Source organism: Thamnophis sirtalis, unplaced genomic scaffold (genome assembly GCF_051295495.1).
Source record: "Thamnophis sirtalis isolate CommonGarterSnake01/CBP01778 unplaced genomic scaffold, rThaSir2_p1.2 scaffold_13, whole genome shotgun sequence".
Classification (NCBI taxonomy): Eukaryota; Metazoa; Chordata; class Lepidosauria; order Squamata; family Natricidae; genus Thamnophis; species Thamnophis sirtalis.
The window spans coordinates 12091008-12114763 of NW_028261393.1; the positions used below are offsets into that span (position 1 = coordinate 12091008).

Below are 23756 nucleotides of genomic sequence, written 5' to 3' on the forward strand. Positions count from 1 at the left end.
CGTCGCTTCTTGCTGGGCGCAAAATCATGCGCCCAGCCCGGGGTTGCGCGCTTGGAAAGCGGGCGTGGGGGCTGTTTTGGAGCGGGGGGGGGGTTATTTTTTTTATTATATTTTGACCCGTCTGCTTTCCTATCTTCCTGCCCTGGAGCTTTTTTTTTTCCCGGATCGGTTCCTCGGGGAAATGGCATGGAATCGAAGGATCCACGCGAGCAGCGAGCAGCGTGCAGCGTGAACTCCTGAAGTCGCTGCCGCCGTCGTCCCGTTCCGTCTAACCCAGAGGCCTTCAAACTAGGCCACTTTAAGACGTGTGGACTTCAACTCCCAGAATTCTCCAGCCAGCATATCATAGCTGGCTGGAGGATTCTGGGAGCTGAAGTCCACACATCTTAAAGTGGCCTAGTTTCGAGACCTCTAACCCGTGGAAAAATTGGCTTTTAGAAACAGGACCCGTCTTTGAATAGAATTTTTAGGGCGCCTTTCCTTTCCCTAAGGATGTCTATGCTGTTATAGGCGAGCCAGTTTGGTGTAGTAGTGAAGGGGCTTGGCGTAGTAGAAACTAGAACAGTATGAATTCTACTCCCATCTTAGAAATGAAAGCTGACCCCCAGATTTTGCCATTTATCTAGCTCTAGGTGATAGCCAAAGTCCCCCCCCCCTGTACTGTTTTGTGTCTCTTATTTGCTCATTTCCCAAATTTTATACAAAAAAAAAAGAAATGAAAGCTGGCACAGGAGGCTTTGCTCTTCTCAGCCCAATCCAACCCGCTTCACAGGGCTGTTGTGGGGGAAAATAGGACATACGTTTGCTGTCCTGAGTTACTTATAAAGTAATAAAAGGCAAGATAAAAATCTAATCAATACAAAAATGGCCACCACGGATGGGGTCCCTAAGGCGATTAACTCTGGACTCCTGTTTGCAGTTCGCCCCCTAAGCCTGCCATTTAAGGTGCCATGGGAAAGATGAATGAAACTGGCAGAAATGTGTGTTAAGATTCAGAAAAGGGTGTTGGCCTCATGTTGGGCACTTGCCATAGACATGACTGAGACTGTTGGTGGGTAAAGCAGAACAAAAACATACGAAAGGGTTGGCGTTTCCCAACACCCTTGGAAATAAAAACTTCCACTCCAGAATCCAGAGAAACTCAAGTCACTCTTAAAAGTCAGTTTTCCCCCCTTGGGTTGTTGATTGCACCACCAACAGGCCTCAATTGCCAAATGTTCTCTTCCCTCCCTCTCTTCTCACGAGGTCAGTTGCATAACCTGTAGGAAAATACCAGAATGGAGTTGCCCAAACGTATTATTGAACCCAAATTAGCTCTAGCCACACCTTTCCAAGCAATGCAGAGGAACATGGAAAAGGAGAAGCCGCCGACGCTGCGTAAACACCAACAGTAGCAGTTGACACCCCGTGGGATCAACATAGGGTGCCGTGCATGCAACATCAAGCAACCCTTTTTGAGTATGGAGTTGCTCCTGAGGCAGGAGCGGAAAATGCCGGATGTGCTTATAGCTTGGCAACGTCCCTAAACCGCAGGGAAATGGCCATCTGCTTCCTCTTGATGATCTGCCTCATTTGGATGCCATTTTTCGCTTCAGGTAAGGTGGTGATACCCCCAATTCGGGCAGGCCCTTAAAACAAAGTGAATAAATAAAAGTAATATTCCGAGGAGTATGGATTTAGAGCCAAAGAAGGCAGAGTTATTTTTGACCGGAGTTGCAAAAGTTCAACAGATCCTTCTGCAGCTCAGTTTGGTAGAAACCAGATACGAAGAACAGACAATGTCGATCCAGCTTTCTTAACCAGGTGTTTCCCCCCCCCCCCCCAGCAACCGGATTTAGGGAATCGTTTTGTTGAGGCTCGTTTGTAATATGAAACTCTTTGGGCAACATTAATGTGTAAAACTGAGAATCTCTTTAATATTTAAAAACAGGTATTTTTAACACATCGCTCAAGTAGAATTGACAGTTGGACATTGGTTAGAAAAAAAGAACGGTATATTAGTATAAATTGATAAATTGCTAGAGTGATGAAGGTGCACTGTATTAATTTTAGGCATGTTTAAATCTAGACTACTCTGCCAACAGCTAAGGAGAAAAATCATAAGACTTTTCCTTCATATATATCGTAACAGTGACTGAAAACAATTGTTTGTACTGTAATCATTTCCTGTAATATCTGTTGTGGAATAAAGTGGAATACCTTAGAACGATGGGTCGATCGTAATTTTCAGGCAGGAGACAGGATACAATGGGATTAAGGAAAATTATCTTTCAGTTTGTGTATAGTGTTTGATGTTGGATTCAGTCCGGAAGTGTCAACGCAAGGCTACCAAGAGTTATTTTGGAACTAGGTGGCCTTTGTTAATAAATAAATAATAAACAAGACAGCTTTTCCTAATATGCAATTCCAGCCACATTACTCCAATAAATAGGATAGGAACTATAGCTCTTTTTTTTTTACTTATTTTATTTATTAAATTTAAATGCTACTCATCTCACTGTCATGCAATTCTGGGTACCTGACTTAGAATCACTTGTTTAGCGACTGTTCAAAGTTACAGAGACCATGAGGAAAATAACTTACAACTAGTCAATACAATACAATAGCAGAGTTAGAAGGGACCTTGCAAGTCTTCTAGTCCAACCCCCCTGCCTAGGCAGGAGACCCTATACCATTTCAGACAAATGGCTATCCAACATCTTCTTAAAGACTTCCAGCGTTGGGGCATTCACAACTTCTGGAGGCAACTTCTGTTTCACTGATTCATTGTTCTGTCAGGAAATTTCTCCTCAGTTCTAGGTTGCTTCTCTCCTTGATTAGTTTCCACCCATTGCTTCTTGTCCTGCCCTCAGGTGCCTTAGAGAATAGTTTGACTCCCTCTTCTTTGTGGCAGCCCCTGAGATATTGGAAGACTGCTATCATGTCTCCCCTAGTCCTTCTTTTCATTAAATTAGACATATTCAGTTCCTGCAACTGTTCTTCATATGTTTTAGCCTCCAGTCCCCTAATCATCTTGGTTGCTCTTCTCTGCACTCTTTCTAGAGTCATTTTTTACATTGTGGTGACCAAAACTGGATGCAGTATTCCAAGTGTGGCCTTACCAAGGCATTATAAAGTGGTATTAACACTTCACGTAATCTTGATTCTATCCCTCTGTTTATGCAGCCTAGAACTGTGTTGGCTTTTTTGGCAGCTGCTGCACACGGCTGGCTCATATTTAAATGGTTGTCCACTAGGACTCCAAAATTGCTCTCACAGTTACTACCATTTAGCAAGGTACCATCTATACTGTACCTGTGCATTTCGTTTTTTTTGCCTAAACGTAGAACCTTACTCTTTTCACCATTGAATTTCATTTTATTAGATAGTGCCCAATGTTCAAGTTTGTCAAGATCCTTCTGTATCTTAAGCCTGTCTTCTGGAGTGTTGGCTTGCACTTACACTAATGGCTATTGTGGCATCCCCATGGTCACATAATCAAAATTTGAACGCTTGGCAACTGGCATGTATTTACAATGGTTGCAGCATCCATTATGGCTCCATTCTGATGGAACACTTTACCATTGGAGAATTGTTCCCATCCTTTTGGTTTTCTGTGAGGGTATTAAAACTTGGCTTTGCTGATTGATCTAGGGCAGTGGTTCCCAAACTTGGCAACATTAAGACTTGTGGACTCCAACTCCCAGAATTCTCCAGCCAGCAGAGTAGAGCTGGCTGGAGAATTCTGGGAGTTGAAGTCCACAAGTCTTAAAGTTGCCAAGTTTGGGAACCACTGATCTAGGGCTCTGACAGAGGTGCTCACCACTGGAGGAGGTTGACAGGGTAATAAGACCTCATCTCTGTGCTGTCCGAATCCTGGTTTTTGTACAGTTTTAATATTTTAATATCCATATTTTAATTAATTTTCCATTTGTCCTTTATAATCTATAAGCCACCCAAAGTCACCTTATAGGGGAGGTAAGTAGTATAAAAATAAAATAATAAATAATAAATAATAAATAATAAAATAATAATAAAATAAAAAAATAAAATAATAATAAAATAATAAAATAATAAAATAATAAAATAATAAAATAATAAAATAAATTAAATAAATTAAATAAATTAAATAAATTAAATAAATTAAATAAATTAAATAAATTAAATAAATTAAATAAATTAAATAAATTAAATAAATTAAATAAATTAAATAAATTAAATATAAATTAAATAAATTAAATAAATTAAATAAATAATAAAATAAATAAAATAAATAAAATTACCTACCCCAAATTATTGTCCTTGAGTTGTGTTGGGACTGAAATGTTCCGAGTTTGTGAATAAATCAATTGCTATAGGGTAGCATCTTGGAACCAGAAATAACCATTTGGGTTATTTCTGTACCAGAGATCTGATTTGGTTATCCCCTCTCTCCAAAGAAAGTAGAGAAATGTAACTGATGGATTGAAAGGCATATGTGAATGTTTTGCAAATATGGACCCTCTGTTTGCAAACATGTTTTCTTTATTTTTGTGGGGTGGGAAATAGCTAAGTGGTCACCATTATGGAGAGCAAGGTAGGCATCTCCATCATCAAGACTGCGACTATGTGCTCAGTGAATAGGTGGCAGCAAACAACTATGGTACTTCCTTTGGCACTACCAAGTGGTCATGCAGCTTTGGCAACTTAAGATATGCTAGTCCTACAACAGAATCTTAGCAGTGATTAGCACACATCACAAACGCTAAGAATTTTCGGGAGCAAACTATAATACACATTTGCAACAATGGTGGGTTTCTTTTTTTTTTTACTACCGGTTCACGTGTACTTGCGCATTTGCGCAATGTTTCTGTGCATGTGTAGAAGTGCCTGGGCAGGTGGACGGAGCCTCCCGTCACTACCACTACCGGTTTGCACGATCCGGACCAAATTGATAGAAACACTCTGATTTGCGACCCCATTCTAATTGACTAAGGCAAGATAAAAGATAAACAATCTATAGTTATACTGCATTAACTCTGATTTAATACAATGTTTGAATATAGTCGCTGTCTTCAGAAGAATACATTCATACACTACAGAGCTGCCATCTTGAGTGAATGCAAAAGGGATGGATCTCTAAAGACAGGAGCATGTAAAATGTGTGCTGAGAAAATGTAAAATTCTCACAGCAGGAATACAACTTAAAGGCAAATATTTGAATTATGGACAAACATATATTTATAGGTTTAAAGAAAAATGAATTGATGCAAAGTCTTCCTCATGCTTAAGTAATATACAAGATCTGATAAGACACTTTTTCTAACCTGCATCTTGTAAAACAAATACTAAATTGCATACTATTTAATTTGAGTTCTATTAAAAGCATAATTTGGGGCGTATCTTTTAAGTAAATGCCACTGAATCCCATGGTCCTCACTTCTAGTTAAGTCAGCATAGTCTTTCAGCTTAACTAAGCTCTTCAGAGCTGTTAGCAATTGTATAAAATTACAATGGCACTGAAAAAAGTGACTTATGACCGTTTTTTACACTTACGACCATTGTGGCATCCCATCGGTGACATGTTCAAAATTCAGATGCTGAATACAACAGCACTGAACAGCACAGTACAACAGCACTGAAAAAAGTGACTTATGACCGTTTTTCAGAATTACGACCTTTGCAACATCCCCATGGTCACATGATCAAAATTCAGATGCTTGGCAACTGATCCATATTTATGGCGATTGTAATGTCCAAGGATCATGTGATCATCTTTTGCAACTTTCTGACAAGCAAAATTAATGGGGAAGCCAGATTCCCTTAAAAAAACGTGTGATTAACACCTGCAGTGATTCACTTAACAACTGTGGCAGGGGAAGTCGTAAAACGGGGCAAAATTCACTTAACTGTTTCACTTAGCCACTTAAAATTTAGGGCTCAATTGTAGTCGTAAGTCAAGGACTACCCGTACACCTACATCTGGTAATTGATTATTCAGTAATAAAGGATGGGATGTGATTTCCTAGTAATAACCTCAGTGTTTCTAATCTGTGAGGTAATTTCTGTTTTTCTCTCTTTATATGTCCTTTTGATGATCCCTTCATGAAGCTGCGTTATTAGCACCTCCTCAGAATATTACAATTCTGTCCACCAATATGAAGCACTTTCTCATTTGGAGCCCAGTTGCAGAGATTGAGCCTGGCAAGGTTGTAAAATACTCGGCTGAAGTTCAAGGGTAAGTTCTTTCATCTTGAATACTTGTTGCCTAAAGACAACTCAGCATGACTGAACTAAATATGTGCTCCTAGACATCTTCGTCTTATACCAACCAAATACGTTGGACTAAGATATGACTGGTCATACCAGCTGCGAATAGTAGATGTTACAGTCCCACAAGTCGAGATTACAAAACGAAGGAAAGCTGTAATTATTTGCTATACTCAATGCAATAGTTAAGTACTAATGAGGAGGCACCACAGTGGTTTATGAAGTTATGTATGCTATGAAGAACGTGGACAAGGTGAATTGTTCTCCATTTGGTCTCGTACTCACAGCAGATGAAAGCCTAGTAGGACATTCAAGAGAAATAAAAAGAAATGCCTCAATGGTGCCAAGTTAATCAATGAAATTTGGTTCCATAAAATGTGGTTGAGGGCCACCATTTTTTTTTTAAAGGAAGGTAAACTAAGGCCTTTTCTTCGTTGACAGTTACAGCACCCAAATGGTTTGGCAATCCCATTTTGCCCCTTGATCACATAATGCTGACCTTAATTTTGTCTTCTATCTATATTTTTAAGAAGCCTTAGGCAACAGTTTTTATTTTACTTTACTTTTCCATAGTTATTGAACTGCCCATTGTTGGGGGTGGGGGGAAATTGACTGGTTAAGCCTTTAATCTGATTCAGTACGCCCTCTTACTAGAAAGGCTCCCAAGGTGAGATAATGTTTTTCCATTAGGCATTTCTGGGGTAGGAAGGACAGGCAGCTAGGAAAGATGGACATATGTGTTAACACTACAGCACAAAACCACCAGTTGCATCCTCTGTCATTTCCACCCATGCAGTAAGTTCAGAAAAGTCCACTGAGAAAAATTGGAAAGAAATTCTCAAGCACCCTGACAATTAGGTAGGAAAATAGGAGCCTTTTTGAACGAAGAAATCATCTTAGAAACTGCAAGGCAAATTTTAGATAAGATTCGAAGCATCTTGGTTTGTGCATGGAGGATGGGTTTACTTGTTCCAAAAGTTGAGCTCCAAAATTCCTCCTAATCAGGGTACAAAGGCAAAAATATAAACTAGAGAAATCTCCCAAAACATGATCACTTTGGACTACTAGAGAGTGATACTCTTTTCTTTACATTCTTTTAGAACGATTAATCAGTGGAACAACTTGCTTCCAGAAGTTGTGAATGTTCCAACACTGGAAGCTTTTGAGAAGAGCTTGGACAACCTTTGGTCTGAAATGGTATAGGGATTCCTGTTTAAGCAGGGAGTTGGACTAGAACACCTCCAAGGTCCTTTCCAACTCCTACTCTACTCTACTCTACTCTACTCTACTCTACTCTACTCTACTCTACTCTACTTAAGAAACCAAATTACAATTAGAGAAACATTGGGAGAAAATTCTACAGAATAACAGAATTGGAAGGGACCTTGGAGGTCTTCTAGTCCAACCCCCTGCTCAATCAGGAAACCCTATACCGTTTCAGACAAATAGTTGTCCAATCTCTTCTTAAAAGCTTCCAGTGACGGAGCACCCACAACTTTCCCACAAATCGTACCACTGATTAATTGTTCTCACTGGCAGGAAATTTCTCCTTAGTTCTAGGTTGCTTCACTCCTTGACTAGTTTCCATCCATATTGGGAGAAAATTCTAAACCAGATCCCCGTCTGCTAACCTTGTTTTCTACTCCCAAGGAATTTAAGACTAGCATTTCGAATGTTCTATCTGGAGTGACGAAATCTCTTTTCCCGCCTCAAAACTTTGTTGTGGCATTCAGTTGCGTGTATAGGCAAGCTAAGCATGCAATAGTATTGCAACAAATTAACCCATGCATAGTTGGACTAGTATCCCCTGCCAGGTTTACATGCCTTTGGGCTTCATCACATTGTAATACAGCTGTGAGGTTGCAGGTTGGGGGGTGGGGAGAAATGCTTTTATCTAGAAAGGAGATTCAACTATAGTCTTTACGTTCGCCTTTCTCTGTGACATGAACAAGCACAGCGACCATGGGACAGGTGAACGCCACAGGTAGATCATCATCTCCAGGAGGCCATCCAAAGCAATGCTTTCTTCTCATTCTTGAAGGCATGTTGCTATGTCCTCAACAACAGCTCTTCTTTGCTCCAGGGCAAGGAGGGTTGGTGGATTCGATTTTTGTCAATAACATCTGTAGGGCAAAATGAATTCTCTTTGAATTTAACATCTCAGGCATCTAAGCCCTTCATGGCACGTGTCCAAATTACTTGAGGGATTGTCTCATCCCATTGGATTGGCCCGTCCCACCTGTGCTGGCAGAGGAGGCATGCCGCGGGCTCCATCAGCCACAGTATTCCAGCTGGCGGGGTCCAGGAGAAGAGCCTCTGTCATTGCACCTGCCCTTTGGAAATCTCCTCCTCCCCCAGGGCAGCTCCAACCCTCTTGACCTTCCATAAAGTCCTAAAGATCTGGCTCTCCCAGTTAGTTTGGGGTTCCAATGGAAAAATTTCACATTGGAGCGGCTTGATAGATTATCCCACCTCCCCTCCTTCTCATCCTACTCCGTCCCTCCCTGTCTTTTAATTTGGGCCTCAGTAATTGGATCTTTACAGTATTTTATTTATGTCTTTTAGGTTTTGTACAGTTTTTATTTTTTTAAAGATTATAAGCTGCCCAGAGTTACTCAGTGGTAAGATGGACGGCCAGTAAATTTTACAAATCAATCAATCAATCAATCACAGGCAGAAAAGTGGGAAAATATATTGAAGGAGAGAAGGAAGAGGATGAGAAGCAACTATAGAAAAAGAGACAAATTAGAAAGACTGCTATGAACACACATTGTTATGTATAAACACATATAAACAACATTAGGCTAAAATGATATTTCATTTATTTATTCATCTATATCCCGCTGTTAATTTTTATAAGTAACTCAGGATGGTGAAACATATCTGAAACACCTTCCTCCTATTTTTACTACAACAATAACCCTGCGAGGTGAGTTGGCTGAGAGTGACTGGCCCAAAGTCACTAAGCTCGCTTTGATGGCTAAGGCAGGACTGGAACTCAGAGTCTCCCACTTTCTCTCCTGGTACCTTAACCACAAGACTAAACTGACTCTGTATACAATTTAACATTAGCTTAATGTGTGAGAATCTAGCTTTTGAAAATTATAAACCATGATCTATGACTTAGAACTTGGGTAGACTTGAGTTTATCGATGAATTAAACTTTAGGCATCTTTATAAAACAATAACAATACAAATAGAAGTAAAATAACTTTTAGCTGAAGGGTACAAACCTTGTGGTCTTCCAGAGGTGATAAAATGTGTGTTTCCAATAACACTAGGCAACATTAACCAATAGTGATAAATTTGGAATTGTAATTCAGCTACATTTATTCATTTGTTAAATTTGTATACTGCCTGACTCCATAACTATGGGTGGTTCACAAGTAAAAACATTTTTAAAAAACTAACATCTGGAGAGCCACAACTTTCTTTTTCTTCCATTAGATCCACCAATGGGAGCCAGTTACAAGAGAGAGGCTGAAAGCTCTCTCCCAGGGGTGTCAAACTCGATTTCATTGAGGGCCATATCAGGATTGTGTTTTACCTGGTGGGGGGGAGTGGCTAGGGTGGGCATGGCCAGCTTGACATCACATGTTGAGGGCACCTGTGGTGGCCAAGTGCTAAGGCAGAACTTTCCTCAGACTCTCCCTCACTCTCATTATAATATCCTTCCTTCCTTCCTTCCTTCCTTCCTTCCTTCCTTCCTTCCTTCCTTCCTTCCTTCCTTCCTTCCTTCCTTCCTTTTCTTCTTTTTCCTCCCCTCTTCATTCTCCTTTCTTCTCCCTTCCCCTCTTTCATTATTTTTCCTTCCTTACTCTCTTCCCATCTTTTTCTTTGTCTTTCCTCTTTCCCTTTCTCCTTTCCTGTCCCTTCTTGCATGCTCAAATGCATAAGGGAAACATTTCTTGGTGTTTTTTTTTAGTTTGTTTTGCTAGCCCTCTGCCAGTGAAAACGGAGCCCAGTGCGGGAGGGGGGGGGACGCATGCAGCTCTCCCAAGCTCCATTTTTGCTGGCAGAGGCACCACAGACCGGTCCTTTGCTGTTTCCAGGGTAGCCCTGTGGGCTAGACCTAAGCACCCTACGAGCCAAATCCAGCCTAGGGTCTGATCCAGCCTGTGAGCTTTGAGTTTGACACTCCTGCTCTATCCTTAGGCTCAGGAAATGAGTTACTATACTTATTTCCAGCATACTCTGAGTCATCTTTGTCTACTAGGGCTTAGATATTCTATCAGCCTAAAGATTGTTAAAAGGTTAACGATTTTGAATCAGATCTCATTGGTAGGCTGCATATGAGACACATTAGTTGTTCTGTCCATTTTTGAACTTTACATACATCTGAGGCAGAGTTGGGTTCCTACCAGTTCGCACCAGTTTGGTAGAACCGGTTCGTCAAATCTACTGAACCGGTTAGAAGAGGTTCCACCAGTGGATGGGGACACACACACACACACACACACACACACAGACAGACAGACAGATAGACTCACACACAGAGAGAAAGGAAGAAATAAAGAAAGAAATAAAGAAAAAAAGAAAGAAAAAGTGAGAGAGATGAAAGAAAAAAGGAAAAAGGGACAGAGAGACAAAAGGAAGGAGAGGGAGAGAGAGAGAGATAGAGAGAGAGAGAGAGAGAGAAAACACATGGCCGGCAAGTCACTCCCACTGGATCACATGGCCAGCAAGCCACTCCCACAAAGGAGGCCATACCCACAGAGTAGGTTCGAATTTTTTTTGAAACCCACCACTGATCTGGGGATACCTAATCTCAGAGCTGCAATTGCAGTTACAAATAGGCTACCAAGGAAATCATGTTGCTTATGAGCTGGCCCTTGCTATTTTATTTATTATATTTATATGCCATTGAATCAAATGACCAGGTTCTTTTTTTTTTCCCCTGGGGCAATTCGAGGAAGGTCCGATGTTCTCTGTATAGAAGCTGGCATTGTTTGTTTTATTTTTCCTAACTATATCTAGGGAATACGAGAGAGACTATGGCAAAGACAGGTGGCTTCCCACTGCAGAATGCACAGATGTTAGTCTTACTCAGTGTGATCTCACAGAAGACATCTCATCTAATGTGCCATATAATCTACGTGTTAGAGCATCTACCGGGACGCAGACCTCCCCTTGGGCCACACTCAACGGCTTCTTCAATCGTGCCACAAGTAAGTCTGGGCCCTCTGTTAGCAAATCTTACAATCCCAGCACCTGTCTGGATGAGCCCAATCTTGAACCTTGTTTTGTTGATATTGGGGCCTAGCAACTCTTTAAAGCACCTGCACTGGGTGGGGCAGGCAGCATTTCTGACTGGAAATGAGGCCTTACACTTCTACTGAGGTGGTGATTCAGCCTTCCTCAATGGGAAGTAAGCTTTTTAAGCCACCATTCATATTTAGGAGAGTGCTTGGGAGCAATAAATCAGAAACATTAAGTCAGCATAAGGTCTCTATTTAAAGAAAAGGCAGCTGAAATATATAAATTTATAATGCCTTGGAATATTGCATTAAGTTTTGGTCGCCACAATGTAAAAAGGATGTGGAGACTCTAGAAAGAGTGCAGAGAAGAGCAACAAAGATGATTAGGGGAATGGAGACTAAAACATATGAAGAACGGTTGCAGGAACTGGGCATGGCTGGTTTAGTGAAGAGAAGGACTAGGGGAGACATGATAGCAGTGTTCCAATATCTCAGGGGCTGCCACAAAGAAGAGAGAGTCAAGTGATTCTCCAAAGCACCTGAGGGCAGGACAAGAAGCAATGGGTGGAAACTAATCAAGAAGAGAAACAACTTAAAACTAAGGAGAAATTTCCTGACAGTTAGAACAATTAATCAGTGGAACAACTTGCCTCCAGAAGTTGTGAATGCTCCAACACTGGAAGTTTTTAAGAAGATGTTGGATAACCATTTGTTGGAAGTGGTGTAGGGTTTCCTGCCTAAGCAGAGGGTTGGACTAGAAGACTTCCAAGGTCCCTTCCAACTCTGCTATTCTATTTCTATTCTATTCTATTCTATTCTATTCTATTCTATTCTATTCTATTCTAAATAATGCATTTTAAGACTCCATTCACTCAATGGAAAGAGGAAAAGGCTAATATTGACCACAGGGGAAGGAATTGGGCTACATCTATTCAGCATAAAGTGCCATTGCAGTTATCTTGTCTAGTTAGAACCAGAGCACAAGTAACAGATTATTTATTACTACAGAAGGCACCTGGGGGCAAATACGACATTCAAACAATCCAGGTCCAAGCAAGATTGCTGGCTTTAATGATAGAACTCAGATTCAGATTCAGATTTAGTTTATTTGTATGCCGCCCTTCTCCGGGAGGGACTCAGAGCGGCGAACAACTCAAAGGGGGAAAGGGGAACATAGAACACAATACACGTGATTAAAATAAACAAGAATCATACAGCCATACAGGTCGAGAGGGGAGGGGAACTCATCAACCCCAGGCCTGCCGGCACAGCCAGGTTTTAACGGCTTTCCGGAAGGCCTGGAGAGAGGTGAGGGTCCGAATCTCCGCGGGGAGTTCGTTCCAAAGGGCCGGAGCTGCCACAGAGAAGGCCCTCCCCCGGGTGGTAGCCAGGTGGCATTGGCTGGTGGACAGAACTCAGCTTCTACCCCTACCACTTTAGCCCTAAAGGTTTTCTAACAAAAAAAAAATCAGGAATAGGTCAGGAGTAATAGAGGATACACAAAAGATGCTAGTCTCAGGAATGCAATTAGGGGATCCTGCTTTAAAAAATTCAGCACACTGTCTTTAAATTGGGAGGTGTCCTCTGATGAAGGGCTGGACTTACTCCTGATAGATTCTTGTCTTTGATTTACTTACTTACTTACTTACTTACTTACTTACTTACTTACTTACTTACTTACTTTAAGACAGGATGATGTCTTTTGGGGGGTCAGACATCTTATCAGATGTCCAGTAGCCTAGTATCTAAAACAAAAAAAACCCCAAACCTTAACTTCCCAAGTAAAACCAACCCTTCTCCAAATCTCATTAGATTTGGACAACTGCAACATGTCTGTAATTTTGAAGCTTTTCTAAATATTCATTTAATAGAGTATCTTTTCTGAAACCAGGGGATGCCCTGATAGTCACAATAGCAATAGCACTTAGACTTATATACCGCTTCACAGTGCTTTTACAGCCCTTTCTAAGCGGTTTACAGAGTCAGCCTATTGGCCCCCAACAATCTGGGTCCTCTTTTGACCCACCTCGTAAGGATGGAGGGCTGAGTCAACCTTGAGCCTGGTGAGATTCGAACTGCTGGCAGCCAGTGATCAGCAGAAGTAGCATACAGTTATGCACTCTAACCACTGCGCCACCGCGGCTCAACAATGTTGAGTTGATGATACCTGCTGTAAAATATACCAACATAAGGCCCAACTACCTATTTAGGTCCTTCCTGTTTGATCAGAGCCACGTGGTCAGGTCCACGGGGTGGCAAATCACGCCTCCCTTGAAGGAGACAGTGGTACAGCCCTTCTTCAAGAATCCATTCTTGGACCCAAGAGTTCTGAGCAATTTTTGTCCCGCCTCCAACCTTCCCTTTTTCCACCTGCCGTGTTTCCCCGAAAATAAGACAAGGCATGTGTGTCCCCCCCCCCCAAAAAATAAGCATTTGGCCTTATTATTTTTGAGGTGCAGGAGGCGCCAAGTATGTTCACCTCATGGCTGCTGCTGCTGTGTTGCAATATTTTCGGGGAGGGCTTGTTTTCGGGGGAGGGCTTATTTTAGCGCATGCGCTCAAAAGCCCAATTGGGCTTATTATCCAGGGAGATCTTATTTTTAGGGAAACAGGGTACTGAATATGTGAATCCCTTTTCTTTTTTTATAGCATCCCTCATTCCGCCAAGGTTGACCGTCACCACTGATGGATATCACTTGCTAGCAGAATTAGAACACCTGGGACCTTCCTTTGAATTCTGGATATTTTACTGGAAGAAAGGCCCAGAATCTACAGTAAGTTCTGATCTTGTTTCTGATCTGCAATTGTTCATTTAGATCAGGGCTTTTCAAACACCTGGCCCATGCTGGTCATGCCCAGTTTAGCAAAGTGGGGGAGCAGGGGAGTCCTGATATGTCACATGATGCCACCATGACAACTTGAGTTTCACCCCCCTGATTTAGATGGATTGAAACACAGTTTCTTTACTAGGCAAGGTTGAATCATTACGCCACCCTGAGCTTTGACTGAAACTCTGAATGCCCCGCCGTGACTCATCTGCCTTTCTTTGAGATTTCCAGTCATATACTGCTACCTGCACAAACACGGGATCATTTTGGTTCCTGCATGTGGCAATTCAACTATCTTGTTTGGAAACATGAGTTTCGAGTTTCATTTTATTTATATGCCGCCCTATTCCCGGCAGGACTCAGGGCGGCGCACAAACCCAAGGAGGAGAAGGGAAAAACACAAAAACTACAAAAATACAGGGCATTTAAAAACAACCAACAGCCACACGATTCGAGAGGGGAAGGGAACTCATCGACCCCAGGCCTGCCGACACAGCCAGGTTTTAACGGCTTTTCGGAAGGCCTGGAGAGAGGTGAGGGTCCGAATCTCTGTGGGGAGTTCGTTCCAAAGGGCCGCCACAGAGAAGGCCCTCCCCCGCGTGGTGGCCAGGTGGCATTGGCTGGTGGACGGAACCCGGAGGAGGCCTACCCTGTGTGATCTAATAGGTCTTTGGGAGGTAATTGGCAGCAGGTAGTCTCTCAAGTACCCAGGTCTAATACCATCAAGGGCTTTATAAGTGACAACTAGCACCTTGAAGCGTATCCGGAGACCAATCGGTAACCAGTGCAGCTCGCGGAGGATAGGTGTAACGTGGGTGTACCAAGGTGCACCCACAATCGCTCGCGCGGCTGCATTCTGGACGAGCTGAAGTCTCCGAATGCTCTTCAAGGGCTGCCCCATGTACTCACCTATTGCCAGCCTTCTCAGGTAGACAAGACAGGAAAAACAATCGGCTGAACTAATTCGATTTCATTGGAAGGCTACGTTAACAGAAGCTTGAAAGAATTTCTCACTGTCTCCTTTGGTGGTGGAGGAAATCTCTTTTGAGCCTCTTTCTCTGCCCATTATACGGTAGGTAGTCCTCAATTTACAACAGGTCATTTAGTAGACCGTTTAAACTTACAACAGCACTGAAAAATATTACTTACGACAATGCCCCAAAGAATCCGAGGTCTGGAGAATTTAAAGAGATTTGGAGAGCTACTAGAATCAGCTACTTGATGCTGCTTGTAATGTTGGACCAGAAAGAAATGGTTTGATGGGCGGGAGAGCCATCAAAATTAGAGGCAGGGTTCCTTGCCAAACACCCAAGTTGTTGACTAATTTAGGAAACCCAGTTGGATCTCTTCTTTATTGGTATTTTAGTGTGGTGCTAAAACATTTTTTGATAGGCCACATTTTTCGTGCATGGTTTAGGCTTGTTCTTTTTGTTTTTTTCTCTGTCGTTCCTTTGTGATGCTTGGGTTTTTCTCTTCACCCGTTCTTTCTTTTAACCGTTGTACTGATTGCAAATTGCAAATCAATAAAGCAGTATATTGCAGCACAGAATGATTTAACTTCCCCGAGCTGCTTAAATGGCTATCAGGCCCAAGAGACGTATAGCAGTTGGGTAACCTGAATTTGCCTACAAAAATTCCAATGTGTACTTTCCTCACTCCTTGTGACTGCTCTAAACCTCCAAGTTGAATCTCATACTCAAAATATATAGTCCTTGACCTACGACCACAGTTGAGCCCAAAATTTATGTGGCTAAGCAAGACAGTTATTAAGTGAGTTTTGCCCTGTTTTAGACCTTCCTAGCCACAATTGTTAAGCGAATCATTGCAGTTGTTAAGTCAGTAATATGATTGTTAAGTGAATCTGGCTGTTGTGACCTAGGCCTCCCAAGAGCATGAAGCAAACTCCTTTAATTAATTGACTGTGAATTCTGCTCATTCACATCCAGTAAAGTCTTTCGAGGGAGGATTTACAGTTACAGACCTCATCTGGCTTGGAGAGATGCCAGGCCAATATCTTCAGAACTTGGCAAGGAGTCTCTCAGCCTCACAAACCAATTAAGCGAACTAATTGTCTCCTACAAACTCCACTCCCCTTTTGCTCCTCTTTTATTTCCTCTGGGAGGGGCCATTCATCATCCACCTGTGGCCTTACTCCCAAGTCATCCCCTGTTCTTTAGCTGTTCCCTTTGTCTGGCAACTCTGAGCATGCGCACATGGGGAAGAGGCTCCAGCTGTTCCTCTGCCTCACTGCTGTCTGACTCTGAAGGCAACTGATAACTGTCAGACGGCCCTGCCCCCCTCTCTGCCTCCGACACAGAGCCCTCACTAAAGCCTTCCCCATACTCCAGGACTGGCCCATGTTCCTCCCCAACCTCCTCACTGTCCAAATCTGCTGCCAGCTCTGCTGGCTGCTGGCAGGCCACAACAGTAAGGCTTCTCCATTGACTGCTGGACAGAAGCTTGCAAAAAAATGATCACATGACCCTGGGACACTGTGATCATCATAAATGCATGCTGGTTGCCAAATATCCACATTTTGATCACGTAACCACGGGGAGGCTGCAATAGTCGTAAGTGTGAAAAACGGTCAGAAATCACTTTTATCAATGCCATTGTAAGTTGAAACAGTCTCTAAATGCATGGTTATAATTTGAGGACCACTTGTGTATAACAACATTTCAATGTGTGAAAACCCATTTGCTTTCCTTTGGATTTTGGAGGTATTGTGCAAAACAATAACAACAACAACCCACTGCGATTGTTTTTCTTGTTTAGCAACAGAGATCCGGAGAAGGGCAAACCAATCTAGTTAAGCAGATTTTTTTTTCCACCTAACACGTGCAAATTCCCTTCAGCCTGTATTTGTTTTTCGTTCCGTGTTTTACACCCCTAGGTTTACCGCAAAGTGGTGAAAGAAAGCAGCACCACTGTGCATCTGAAAACGATGGAGGCTGGAGCTGAATATTGTGTCAAAGCTCAAACCTATGTGCAAGTGATCAATAGGAGCAGCAATTTCAGCGAGGTGCAGTGCGTGAAATCAGAAGGTGAGAACAAGGTGGACGAAAGGGGTGGGATGGGGTTACAGATTTTGCTAAGCTGTTGACTGCGTGGACTCTCTAGAGCAAGGGTGTCAAACTCAATGTCCGGGGACCGGATCCAGCCCACGAGGCGCTTAGATCTGGCCTGTGGGGCCACCCTGGAAACAGCAAAGGACCACCACCCCTCTGCCAGCAAAAATGTAGCTTAGGAGTGCCGTTTTCGCTGGCAGAGCGCTTGGGCCACCACAGGCACCCCCAACACAAGTGATGTCCAACTGGCCATGCCCAGCCTGGCCCCGAGGTTAAACACAACCCTGATGCAGCCCTCAATGAAATCGAGTTTGACACCCTGCTCTAGAGAAGTGTTTCTCAACCGTGGCAACTTTAAGATGTGTACTAGGGAATTCTGGGAGATGAAGTCCATGCAAGTTGTCAAGCCTAAGAAGTGCTGCTCCAGAGAGAGCAAAGGCAAATGATTTAAACTACTGCGGGAAGATGGGTTAGGGTTTGATAATAATGCATGTCCTGTCCAGAAGGTATCTGCGGAAGGAACTTGCTCAGGTGAAAAGCAATTTGGAGAATGCTTAAAAGCTATTGAGAACGCTGATTGCAAAATGTACCTATTCCATTTGTTTATTTATATTAAATTTTTACGCTGCCCGCCTCTCTTGTTTCTAAAAAGTTTCAATGCAAAGCCTTCACTGAGATATTGGTGTTTTTTTCTGCCTCTAGATGCCAAAGTCATAATGTTGACCTTTGCCCCACTCTTCCTGATTATTTTTTTTGTGGCTGTTTTGGTCCTTCCTTTTCTTGCTTGGAAGACCTGTCGGATCTGCCAGTATTCCTTCTGCCCAGACGAGGTCCTCCCAGATACTTTGGTAAGAAGCTCTGCTCGGTGTCTCATTTGTGTTTCTGAGCCCATCTACCTGGAGTCCAGGATACTTGCTATTAGTCTTTAAGGACATGTCTTTGAGACATGGCTTCCATATGAGCTGAGGTGGCACAGTGGTTAGAGTGCATAACTGCAGGCAACTTCAGCTGACTGCTAGCTGCAGTTCAAATCTCACCAGCTCAAGGATTACTCAGCCTTCCATCCTTCCAAGGTGGGTAAAATGAGGACCCAGATTGTTGAGGGCAATAGGCTCAAACCACTTAGGGAGGGCTGTAAAGCACTATAGGTTGGTATATAAGTATAAGTGCTATTGCTATCTGTTTCCTAGCACAAAGCGGAGATGGTTCCCTTTCATATTTCTCCCATTCAGTATTGAAATGTAGTCATCTATCTCCCAACACAAACCTTGCTACACAGTATGCATGATCGGCAGGAGTTCAGCAGCTCCTATTTCTTGTTTTTGGCTCCTGTGATATGTGTACTCCCTCTTTCTCTTTCCCCTCTCTCCCCCCTCTCCCCCTCTTCTAATCCCATTTGGCAACATCTCTGAATATCCATCTTATCTTGAGCAGCAGGTGTGATCAGGCAACAGTGTTGAATAAAGAAGGTAATCAATGAATCATTCATGGGATGAGTGGGAACAGCATTGCTTGATCTGTGTGGTGGGTGGGGGTTGCGCAATAAAGCAGGAAAAAATAAAGCAGGAAAGCCCCCACCCCCTCAATTCCTACTTGCAGGATCTTTCCTGCAAGTAGGAATCCCACCAATGATTTCCTTCAACTTATCTCCTCATTAAAATTATCAGGGCGGCATTACTTTCTGCCTTTTTAAGGAGGTGTAATAGAAGTCAGCTGGCAAGAAAGGGCAAATTATGTCATCTTTCAGACTGGAGGAAGACTTGTTAAACCAGCTATCTTGCTGTGTACTTAATAGTGTTATACTGGAGAAGGTGCACTTTTATAAGTGTAGGTTCTTCTGTGTAATAGGTGTTTGAGGGATCATTAGTGCTCTCTGAGTTGGTTGTTTTCTTGCAGACATTTCATTACTCAAATTACGGTAGGTAACATCATCACTGAAGATGTGGCCTAGTTTGGGTAATGAAATGTCTGCAAGAAAACAACCAAGTTTTTAATTAGCATTTATAGCCCACTATTTTTCTAGGAAGATTTTGTATTGTCCTGTTTCCCTGAGAATGTATCTGAAATCCCATTTAACAGGCACCCAAACATGTTTTATTCCAGTCCAGGCTGTTGATGCTCAGAGGTTTCACCTTCTGAAAGGATTCCCAAGATGATTAGGCATTGCGGGATCTCTGGGATCAGTTTGCAACCTGGTTTGGCCAATGCAAGATTTAGATTGGTGGAAGCTGGGTGGTTAGATTAACAGAGCATTTGATGCTAAGCATCAGAAGATAACTTACAGAAATTTAGAGTGCAAAATAACAAAAGACAGAACCTGCATAGTTTTATATTTATTTAGTTTTACCCAAATTGGCTTTCTCCAAATCCTTTGGACAAATATTTACAGAATTCTCAAACTTCTGAGCTAAGAATTCTGGAAAACATAATGTGATAGATATATCTTAAGGGCAACATCTTGGGAAAAGCTGTGGTATCATTCCAGTCCAGGTTGTTGATGCTTAGTGGTTGCATTGTATTTATATTAGAACGTTAGGTACATCATTTTCTCTGTGGGTGAATTGATTTCTGCAGTAGAAATGATATTTCTAGATATTCTCTACTTAGCTTACCTTTTTTTCTTCTAGAAACTAACGGCATCACCCGCTAAGATACTAAAGGAGAGGGGAGAAGAGATGGAGAAATGTGATGAATCAGTGCAAGTGTTGCCTTCCGAAGAGATTTTGCTTCATTTTTGGATCCATGAAACTCTTTAATATCACCCTAATTGCAAACTGAGATGAGCAGCCTTCCTCTCCTTCTTGAACCCCTCTTCAGGCACACACACGGTTTCTACTGAGAAGGACAAACTGCACAAAGATGGGAACCAAAATATATTTGGTATCGGGGAGGGGTTCCAGCAACTTGGATTTCTTCATCCTTGCTTGACAAAGAAGTGTAGACAGGTTGAGGTTTGCAAACAGACCATCTTTACAGCCACTTACTCAATTATTGTCTGTTTCATTGGGATGTAAGGATCTTGAGCCAATCCCATTCCTCTGGTTCCTTAGAAAGGTAATATTGGAAAGAGGTACAAGTCCAAGTCTTGTTTTCTGATTCATGATTGCAACCCAGGAGGAATAGAGGAAAATACCAGGAGGTATTCTGTCTTAGTCGTACAGTATATTCTATAAGAAAGCAAGTTGCATGAAATGGCTCCTTTTGGGGGATTATTTATTACAATCCTTGTGGGCTTTAGCTACAGGCTCTCAAGTCTTCCGAAAGCAATGGTGATCTAGTTGCCACTATATTTCCACTTTTTACAGAAAGGCAATCAGTGAGAGCCCAAAACGCAGACATTTGGGTTGAGATTTAGTGGATCATTCAATCAACTGTTCAAAGAAAGGCTCAATCATAAGCATTCCTAGGCATTATGGCCTACTCTGACTATTTGTTGTGACACTGTCATTCCACATATGATGGCAAATCAGCTTATCTAGATAAGGTCCTCTTTTTCATGTGAGTTCTAGAATCAAGTACAAAACTCATTAACTCATAGCTGGCTTGTGGGCTGCATTTTGGAGTAATTTCTTTCCTTTTCGAGGTTCCTAGGTAGCTGTCTTATTTCCAACTGCCAAATCTTAGTAAAACATAGCTGCTTTCCACAAGCTGAAATGCTTACTGCAGAATAGGAATTCAAAGTTCAGAAGTTTTCTATTCCCGGGTGAGATTTTAAATATTTTTTTTTCTTTGCTTGTGCTTTTTAACATGCAAGCACTGAAATGCTTAAATGCATATTTAAATTATGGAGCTGAGTTTTTATTTACTTTTTGTCTGTACAGGTGAATTTTAAGTGCAGTTCACATACTTGGAGGTTTAAGATGGGTGTAAACCTTTGTATATTTCTTAATATCAGCCATACAACAGCTACATATCTCGCTGTGCATCTGTATTTATAGCTGATCACTCCTAAGATTTGCTATGGCTAAAAACAAATGTATGGGAAGACATCAGATAATGCAAAATTGTGACTATTGGGCTGGGAGGGGAACCAGGCTCTGGCAAATTCACATAAATTAAGTGGCTTGATTCACACTTCATACTAAGCCATGAGGTGATTTGTTTAGTTTTCAGCTTATTGCATTGTGAAAATCCAGGTGTTGTGACTTATAGGTAGCTTATGCCTTAGCATGAGATGCTAAGAATATTATGCATCATATTCAACAACTCTAGCAAAATGAGATTGTATAGTGATATCCAAGATCCTTTTAGATTTCGTAACAAAAAATTCCCTTATGTGTCTGCCTGAACTTTTAACAAGTGCACAAAAGGCAGAATCTTAAATCAGCCCAGCATTTTGTGCCACCAACTCTGCAGGCAGGAAAAAAACTGCACCAGGAAAATCTTGGGTCTGTCATGCAGCTATTAAACCATAGTCTTCATCTATTAAAAATCAAAGGCAACCTGTTAACGGTAGTTTCAAGGAAGGTTGAAGGGGGACAGTTAGAAATTGTAGCTGATCCTTTTTTCCCCCATCAGTCAGATTTTTCTTTCACCCTTAAGGCAATTAAGTCTGTCATTAAGAAAATGAAAATGTTAGAGGATTGCTGTGAACATTGCTGCCTGGTTCAATAGCAATGGTTTGCAATAATAGAACAGAATCAGAATGTGTTTATGATTCATGATTTGAACGTTGGACCTGATTTAAATATATACAAAATAATCCATAAGTAAACACTTGTTATTTACAATGGATTTATGGCAACTTGTAGTAACAGTAACATAAATTTGACAGAATTGTTCCTTCTTTATTACTGTAAATCTATATAATTCAATATACCTGTTTCAGGTAAAAGGAATGTATAGATAGTCCTCAGCTTATAACCAGTTGGAACTTCTGTCACTAAACAAGGCAATAGTTAAGCAAGCTACATTCAATTTTGTCTTTTTTTTTAATGCAGTCATTAATGGGGAATCTGACTTTCCCCATTGACTTTACTTGTTGGAAGTGACTAGGAAGGTCATAAATGGCAATCACATTATTCCAGGATGCTAGTTATCATAAATACATGTCCAACTTTTGATCATGTGACCACAGGGATGGTGCATTAGTTGTAAATGAACAGACTTTTTAGTGCTGCTGTAGCTTCAAATGATAATTAAACAAATGGTCATAAGTTGAGGACTGCCTATATAATGTTGGCTTTAATTCCATTACCAGGAAGAGAGTCTTGCTGAATTAAATAAAATGTATTAAGAACACAAACAAAAACTGAAGTAGTATTGTCACACCTTTACATGTCTGAAATCAGAAAACTCCAATATCTCAATACTCAAGAGTTCTTTTCTGTTAAAAACTTCAACTGCTAATGATCAAAAATACTTTCTGGAAAATCTTTGATTCAGTTGTTAAAATTCTTCCTAATAATTTTTTACTTCCTGGTGTGATAAAAAATAATTTGGTGAAGCTCACTAAGGCGAATCTCTAATTATTTTACATGTGTATACCTCAAGCATGTACAATGCACATCCAAAATTGCAGAAATGCAGGTATATTAAAAGGAGAGCTAGAGGCAGGAATGAAGCTATATGTGTTTATTCAGTAATATGAAGCAAAGGCATTTTTTCAGAGATAAAAATGTTACATATATAATATTGAATTGATATACTGTTCATCTTTATTCCATTACAAATATTATTTAAAGATTACTTCTAGGTAAACCATGCAAACATTTGTAACCTAGAATTACATTTTTAAGAACAATAAATATTGTATTAAATTTGCTGAATTTGCAGGTATATACTTTTAAGTAAATACAGAGATTACATGTAGGACATTTTGATTTGCTAAGTGTATCTGGATGAATTGGGAAGCCAGAAGCACTCTGTACAGCTCCCTTTAAAGCATAAAAATATATATATTACAAACTGCAGTTGACAATCTTCATTAATTCCGTGCTACGGAAAGAAAAATCCAGCTCTAAAAGCAAACTCTGCGGCAACATAGAACCCTTTTTTCTTTGGAACATTTCTCCCCCCCCCCCCAAAATCTTACACACATTCTTGATTTTAAGACCCGAAACGACCCACTAAAATTTTATTGAATCGGGTGACAATCTTAACGGTGATCTCACGTGCCTGGAAAGGCCATAAATTATATTTGTGTGTTTTCTCTCTGCATTTCAACTGACAGGAGAAGGATGATTTTCCTAGCCAGCCCTGGGTTTTCATGCGCCAGGACTTAAAATGTCGCCATTTGCTAGTCCTCCTTCCGCAATAAAATGCCTTTAGCGGCATCTAAAGTACATCCACAGGGATCAGCAGCTCCGCTCCTAATCCAGCCTCCGCTGGGGAACAATTTTTTTTTTTAATCGTTTTGAACGTGAAAGGAAAGAAGCGATGAAGACCAGGAACCAAAAAAAGAAAGAAAAGAAAAATCACTGCAGCAAACTGCA

At 41.3% G+C, this 23756-nt stretch overlaps 1 protein-coding gene across 2 annotated transcripts; it reads left to right on the forward strand.

The window, feature by feature from the left end:
- Positions 1–378: 378 nt before the first annotated feature.
- Positions 379–23085, forward strand: IL20RB (interleukin 20 receptor subunit beta). 2 transcript variants are annotated; one of them, XM_087728198.1, is made up of 7 exons: positions 379–1595; positions 6070–6196; positions 11206–11396; positions 14076–14200; positions 17148–17298; positions 18025–18170; positions 18757–18780. In XM_087728198.1, the coding sequence occupies exons 1-7, from the start codon at positions 1433–1435 to the stop codon at positions 18763–18765; spliced, it is 912 nt and encodes a 303-aa protein (XP_087584324.1). In that variant the 5' UTR covers positions 379–1432; the 3' UTR covers positions 18766–18780. The 2 variants fall into 2 exon arrangements, with proteins under 2 accessions (XP_087584324.1, XP_013924218.2); XM_014068743.2 differs by lacking the exon at positions 18757–18780 and adding an exon at positions 19950–23085 and having other exon boundaries at positions 380–1595.
- The last annotated feature ends 671 nt before the right edge of the window (positions 23086–23756 follow it).

Coding starts and splice junctions, on each gene's coding strand:
- IL20RB (XM_014068743.2), top strand. CDS start 1,433: ATGCAACATCAAGCAACCCTTTTTGAGTATGGAGTTGCTCCTGAGGCA. Junction 6,197..11,205: donor TACTCGGCTGAAGTTCAAGG/GTAAGTTCTTTC, acceptor AACTATATCTAG/GGAATACGAGAGAGACTATG. Junction 17,299..18,024: donor GCAGTGCGTGAAATCAGAAG/GTGAGAACAAGG, acceptor TTCTGCCTCTAG/ATGCCAAAGTCATAATGTTG.